The sequence below is a fragment of the Penaeus vannamei genome, chromosome 11 (genome assembly GCF_042767895.1).
Source record: "Penaeus vannamei isolate JL-2024 chromosome 11, ASM4276789v1, whole genome shotgun sequence".
NCBI lineage: Eukaryota > Metazoa > Arthropoda > Malacostraca > Decapoda > Penaeidae > Penaeus > Penaeus vannamei.
Window position 1 is genome coordinate 42,608,802 of NC_091559.1, and position 7,500 is coordinate 42,616,301.

At 30.4% G+C, this 7,500-nt stretch overlaps 1 protein-coding gene across 1 annotated transcript in view; it reads left to right on the top strand.

The window, feature by feature from the left end:
- The first annotated feature begins 2,754 nt into the window (after window positions 1-2,754).
- Window positions 2,755-7,500, top strand: part of RfC38 (replication factor C subunit RfC38) — a 26,880-nt gene continuing 22,134 nt past the window's right edge. The window contains exons 1-2 of the mRNA XM_070127316.1: window positions 2,755-2,907; window positions 7,054-7,191. Coding sequence (XP_069983417.1) covers window positions 2,821-2,907; window positions 7,054-7,191 — 225 coding nt within the window. The 5' untranslated portion in view covers window positions 2,755-2,820. The remainder of the gene's footprint in view (window positions 2,908-7,053; window positions 7,192-7,500) is intronic.

A 7,500-nucleotide genomic window follows, 5' to 3' on the forward strand; every position in this document is an offset into this window, starting at 1 on the left:
CCGTGTGTATATACATATGTATGTGTTGTATAAGTGTATGTGTGATGTGTCCGTATGTGTGTGACATGTTTAAAATCAATATGAAGAGTAAATTCCTCTCCTCTCTTCTCCTTCACTGTGAGAAAACTGTGGATTCCATCGCCAAGTTTAAAGAGACAAGTCAAGGGAAACCGAGCGAAATGAGGAAGTTCATTGACAGGTTTATCATCAAAAGCTCAAACTAGAGATGAATAAACTCGGCGAATTTTCTGTCCTTTGAAGGCGAATAAATCTCATTATTTCTATCTATGAGGTGATAAACATAGCGCCATAGAGATTATAGAAATGAGGTTATAAGATAGAGTGTAGTGAAGAAGACAAGGAGATAAAAATATAAATAGAAAAAAATGATAAATAAAAAATGATAAAAGATGGAAAAAAATCGAAAAATGCGAGAAAGAGAAAAAAATGATAAACATTCAAAGAAAGCAAAGGAAAGAATAATAGAGATACGAACGAATAAGCCAAGGAAGAATAGATACCCAAATAGAAGCATAAATTATAAGCTATCTCAGGGGCATTAAATTACTCATTTTAATAAAGATGTTGAAATAAAGGAACACATTTTCTCAGAAAGATTTTTGATTAATTTGATAATGATGAGGATGATAATAATCATAGTAAAGTATATAACAATAATGATGAATAAATAACCTCTCCGATCGGGACTCGTCATTGCAAGACAATGATTACACTGATAATGATAATACCAATTATAGTGATAATAATAATGATGATAACACAATTAGCAACACAAATAATAATATTAAAAATTTTAACAAAAGTAATAAGGATAATGATGAAAAATGACAATGATAATAATGATAAAAATAATGATAAAAAAGATAATGATGATAATGATAGTAATGATTGAAATAATAATCATAATAATAATAATGTTGATGATGATAATAATGGAACATGGTGATGAAAACAGTAATGACGATAATAACAATAATAACAATACTAATAATAATGATAATGATATAAAAAATGGTGATAATAATGATAATGATATTAATGGAAGTGATGACAATAAAACAACAAATGATAATAACAATGGCAGAAATAACAATGATAATAACAATAATAATAGTAATAGTATCAACAATAACAATGATGATGATAATAATAACAACGCTAAGGATAACAATGATAGTACTGATAACAATAATGATAATAATAATTATAATAGAATAATAATAACGATAATAATTAATATAACGATAACAATAAAAACGAGAATGATAGTAATAACAATAACAATGACAATGATGATAATGATAAAGATGATGACTACGATAATGGTAATAAAAGTAATATTGATAATTATGATAATAACAACAATCATGATAATGATAATAATGGTGATAGTAATAATCATAATAATCATAATGATAATGATAATCATCATAATCATGATAATAATAAAATCATAATCATAACAATAACAATAATGATAATGGTGATGATAATAAAAATTGCAACAACAATAAAACAACAGCAACAGCAATAATAATAATAATAATGATAATAACAATAATAATAATAATAACAATAATGATAACAATAATAATAATAATAATAATAATAATAATAATAATAATAATAATAATAATAATAATAATAATAATAATAATAATGATAATAAAAATAATAATAATAACAATAGCGGAGGTCATAAAGATAACGATGATCATAACAGCAATCACCTTTGATAACTTTTTTAAAAATCTGTTCATAACTTTTTGACAAACAAACAAACAAACAAATAACCAACACTAGCAAAAACATGACTTGGCGGAGGTAAGACCAAGGATAAGGATGATGATGATAATGATAATAATAAGAAGAAAAAGAGGAAACAGGAGAAGAATGACAATGGCAATTATGATGATTATGATAATAACAATAATAATAGTATTAATAATGATATTGATAATAATAATAATAATAATAATAATAATAATAATAATAATAATAATAATAATAATAATAATAATAATAATAATAATGATAATAATAATAATAATAATAATAATAATAATAATAATAATAATAATAACAATAATAGTAACAATAATAACAATGATAATAATAATGATAATAATAATAATAATAATAATAATGATGATAATAATAATAATGATAATAATAATAATAATGATAATAATAATAATAATAATAATAATGATAACAATGACAGTAATGATAATGATAATAATAACGATAATAATGATAATAATGATAATGATAATAATGGTATTAGTAATCATGAAATAATGATAATAGTATCAGGGTGATCATGATGATGATGATGATGATTATAATTATTAAGATTAAGATGATTATTATCATTATGATTATGATGATGGTGATAAAAATAATGATAATATTAATGATAATAACAACGATGATAACAATAATGATTCATATAACAATATCAATATTTCTAATAATAAAGATAATAATAGTAACAATAATTATGATAAAAATATTACTAACAAAACGAAGAGGAAGAAAGAATTAGCAAGGGTAAAATATATGAATATATAAATAATTACGCGCACCCAAAGATAAATGATATCCACTCTGTAGCGAAAAAATAATAATCTTATGCATCTAAGTATTTACCTAAGAAATCATAAAGAAACGAAAAAGTATTTACGCTCGGGAGAAATACGAGTTTGAGAAAAGTTTTGGGCTCGTTGTTCACTCCTGTTATTTACAGGTTTCCCGCGCGAGATTCCCCGTCCTCCTCCTTCGCCTGCTCCGCCAAAAATGAGTTTGTGGGTGGATAAACATCGTCCTCGAGAGCTCTCCAAGTTGGATTTCCACCTGGAGAAAGGGGCGCATCTCAAGAAATTGGTGAGTGGGTCATTGTGTAAATAAAAGGTGGGAAAAAGTGATGGTGAAGGTGTCGAGTGTCGCGGTGTCTCGGGCGGAGGGAAAGGAGACGAAATAAAAGTGTTCTTTTTATGTTGGATTTACGCTTGATTTTTGAGTTTTTGTACAGCTGTTAAGATGACTGTAGACTAGGACCATGCAGAGATGTTGAATAATGAATGCAGTGCTTGTAAAGGATAGAGAGAGAATCGCTACTCGGTTTTTAAAATGTATTAACTGAAGGTAGGCCTACAATAGCTGAATAGTCAAGATTTAAATATTAATTAATGTTTAGAAGACTACCATTCCTCTGACACTTCCCTTGCACAGTACAGATTGGGACCCTGTTTTCGTTAACATTGTGGCCTCTGTGGTGTACAGACGACAAACGACAAACCTTAGCAACATGTATGTTGGCAAGATAGAGCTATGTTCCTTATTATCTGGTAGATTGCTGTTGAAGTCTTCAAGTTCTGTCTTCCAGGATTATGCATGGTAGTGCTTTATTAGCCCCTGCCGTAGGGATGGCATGTGGCGATGCACTCCTGTCCTGTACATTTAATGTTTGAGATTATAGACCTTGTAGTTGAGGGAGACTTGACACTGCCACTACGATGTTGGGACTTTTATGAAAGTCATTGAACCTATCGCAAAACATTTGCCATGATTAGGGCCACTCCAGACTGTAGAGTTTGTTCTGCGTGGGGAACGCATTCCCCGTGCAAAAATTGTTTGGTCAAATTCTGTCCATGCAAGTGTAGTTCTCGGGTAACTTTCCGCGCATGCTTACTTCTTTTTAAATCATCTTCCGCACATAAAATTCTTTTGACCTTTCTACGCACTTATTTCATCATCCGTCTGCAGATCCGTCCGTTGCAAATGTAGACAAAATTATGTTTTCCGCTCATGAAAAATTTAATATTGCCCCCGCAAGTAAAATACTCAACAGTCTGGGGGCCACTATCACCTCAGTTCGAGGTGACGTGGATGTCTTGTCATGGAAAAAATTTAGCTGAGAAGTGAGTGGTAGGTATGTCAGTAAGTTCTCATTCACAAACTCCTGCAGGAGTTCCACCAGTACATAATGGTGAAGTTTACCAGCTGTCAGCCATACCTGGCAGAGGGCTGTGTCCTGGGAAAATACTGTGTCCACAGACAGAAACCACCTATTCCTGCCTGCTGTTACTGCCACTGCAGGTTGTGAATGAATAATACTAAAATTTAAAAAATAACACAATGTTACTGTAATTGCTCAGAGTAAACTATTAGGAGAGATGATATGGAACCTGCTCAATTAAAACACACTATTGTCATCTTGATACAGCATAACTAATGACAAATAAAGACCTCAGATAATGGCAAATACCATTGCAAAGAGGAGGCAAGGAGTCATGATACCACCTGTGTTTATTTGGGTCGGGCCTATAAGTCACACACCCCTGCTGTGGAATCCTCTGGTATGCTATACAGTATATATCTCAGCTATAATATTTATTTAAGGCATATCTCGTATGGGTGTATAGGATTAGAAATAGTCCACCTTAAAAAGGGTTATAGAAACGTTACACTGCATGATTTCAACTTGGTTTATCATCAGGTTTTTTCTCATTTATGTCCACATTTTCCTTGTTATACTTAATTCCCTTCCAAACTATCAGGGCCAATATCATCACTGTAGTAAATTGTTGCAGATTAAAAACTACTTCAAGTGGACTGTAGAGTGTTTTATTAGTGACAATCCTTATATTATATATTCCTTTTTATACATTATTTTCAGCCATTGTATTATTTTCATTTTTTCTTGTTGTTAGAACTGTTTTGGTTGACCATTGATACACAAAAGTATTGTCAAATTGCAAGAGTATAGAGGTTTTGTAAGTTTCTTTTTCTTGTGTATATAGCTATGTATACTCACCGAGAATCAGATACGTATATATATATATATATATATATATATATATATATATATATATATATATATATATATATATATATATATATATATATATATATATAATATAAAGTACTCTAGACAGTCCAGAACCTGCATAGAGGTGATGATGACATACACACACATTGTGAAATGTGCCAGAATAGTGTATATGTTTATGTAAATAGAAAGTGAAAATGCCTTTCAAAACAAACAAATTCAAAAATGTATAAACCTCATATTATATAACATTGTATAAATTTATTGTATATACATAGGGTTAATCTTTTTGGTTTGGACACACTAAGGTAGGGTAAATTGAAGATATTCTTATAGAGGACTTAATGTTTTTGTTGTTTGTTGAAGAAATAATCTGCAGAGACACAAAGAAAGGAAAACAGATCGCCGATAGCACCACTTGGTGATCCTGAGTCCCAGTTTAATCGTGCCGTGCATACCAACATGAGGACAATATTTCTGGTTGGTGGTGGAGGCACTTCCTGAAAGGCATGCCCAGTCATGGAAACTTAGATTTCTGAAAAGATTTTGTGTTTAAAGATATGTTAAATGAAAAAAATACTTTTTAGAGGGTTCCTTACATAGGATCTTACTTCTTATAAATTTCTAGGGAGGTAAGCAGTAATGGAAGAGGTTCCTTTAAGTAAATACATAGCAGATATGCATGGAACTAAAAAAGTTGAGATTTTGGTTGAAAAAGCTCAAAGTATTTTGTCAATTTTATCTATAAATAGATGGCTCCACAAATGACTCATATATTTACCATGTTCCCTGAATTTTAAAGATTTATTTCTAATACTATTTTTATCTATTATAATTATTAGATTGACAAGATTGTGAGCAAAAATTAAAGTTCTCTATCCAAAAATTCATGGCATTGGGTAAGTAGATGAGATCATGTAGGCCTAGTAATTGACTTCTAGAACCATCAGTGTGTAAACTGAATCACAGCATTTAGTTGATAGTACAGTACTTCATGGAACAGAACATTGTTGTGTCTATCACTGTTCAGAGTTGCTATTAAAGTATGCTTTGTTAATGTTATTTTATATTTGTATGACTATATTTTCTTTGCACAGGATGTAGATATTTCTTTCTGTGTGCCTGTCATTTTTATTTTACCTCATCATTTTCTCACTTGTAATTACTCATGTTTATAGTCTTAACTATATTGCAAAAGGATCAAAGAATGTTTCCCAGATAGGACTCATTTAAATCTTTTGTCTTTGTATCTGTTTCAATTACTATAATTTGAATTACAAGTGCAAGGTGCTGACTAAATGAATTGTTGATATATACGGACAACATTCTTTGTTTAACCCAGTCGTTCTAGGAGGTACCAAATGACGTTTTATAATGCCATGATAGACCCGATAGACACAGGGATTACATCTTCATGTCGGCTCTAAATTGTGCAGCTAAATAGTTGTTCACCTAAAAATAACCCTTCAAAAGTAGGTTTAAAGCCTGAAGAGTAGGGTTATTCTACAGTTCCCATCCTTTTGATTTCTCCCTTGAGCAGCTGATTCCACATGCACTCTGACAAGATTTTTGGTATGGTACGGAGGGCTCCTGTCACCACTGGGTTAATGAATGAGCCATCTAAATGATATTGATATGTTCATATTTGTTATTAGTCAATGTTCTGGAAATAAATAATGATAATTATAATTGTAGATAAATAGATTGATAAATGAATCACCATTATTTGTTATGATCAGCGTCAATGATATCAGACCTTTATACACCTTTAGAACAAGTCATTTTTTCCACACTTTTATTATTATTATTGTTAAGGGAAATCACCACTCTTGGGGTATTGTCCTTCCCTTTCTGTTTATTTTGATTGTCAAGTGTTTTTGTGTAGTTATAAGTAATTTATAGATTTTGTTTCTTCTTTTTATTTGTATTGTATTTTTTCTTCTTTTTCTTCCCTTCTCTTATCTTTCATTTTATTAGATTTTATCTTGTTCCCTTTTCTGCTTGTCTTTTCTTTTTCCTTTTCTTTTCTTGTCTTTTCTTTTAATTCTTATTCTTATTGTTCTTCTGCTTCCTGTTTGTCATCTAATTTAAAGTAACAAGTTTCTCTCACTCTCCCTCTCTTTTTTTTCTTCTTCTTATTCTTATTCTTATTCTTATTCTACTTCTTGTTTGTCATCTAATTGAAAGTAACTCAACAGGTTGAAGGGGGTGATTTTCCACATCTCTTGGTGTATGGACCATCAGGAGCTGGGAAGAAAACTCGAATTATGTGCCTTCTACGTGAACTATACGGCCCAGGTGTGGAAAAGCTAAGGATCGAACATCAAAATTTTCAGGTAAATTGAATTATCTCAGTCTTATTTGGTTTACAGCAATTGCCGTTGAATATGTGTTCAGGATAATATTTACATTATCTAGTTTTTTAATTTGTTAAGATTGATGCTCTATATGTATAATGCCTATTTCCGTAAGGGCAGTCATGTCATTAAAGTAATCAGATAGGCTTGTTTCATAAACCTCAGATGTGGATAAACTACCATGATAATGCTTGCAGTATAATTGATTGTAACATATTTAAGCTTGTATTAAAAATAAGTAAAAGGTAAAATAAAATTAACAGATAAACAGCCACCATGACCGACTTC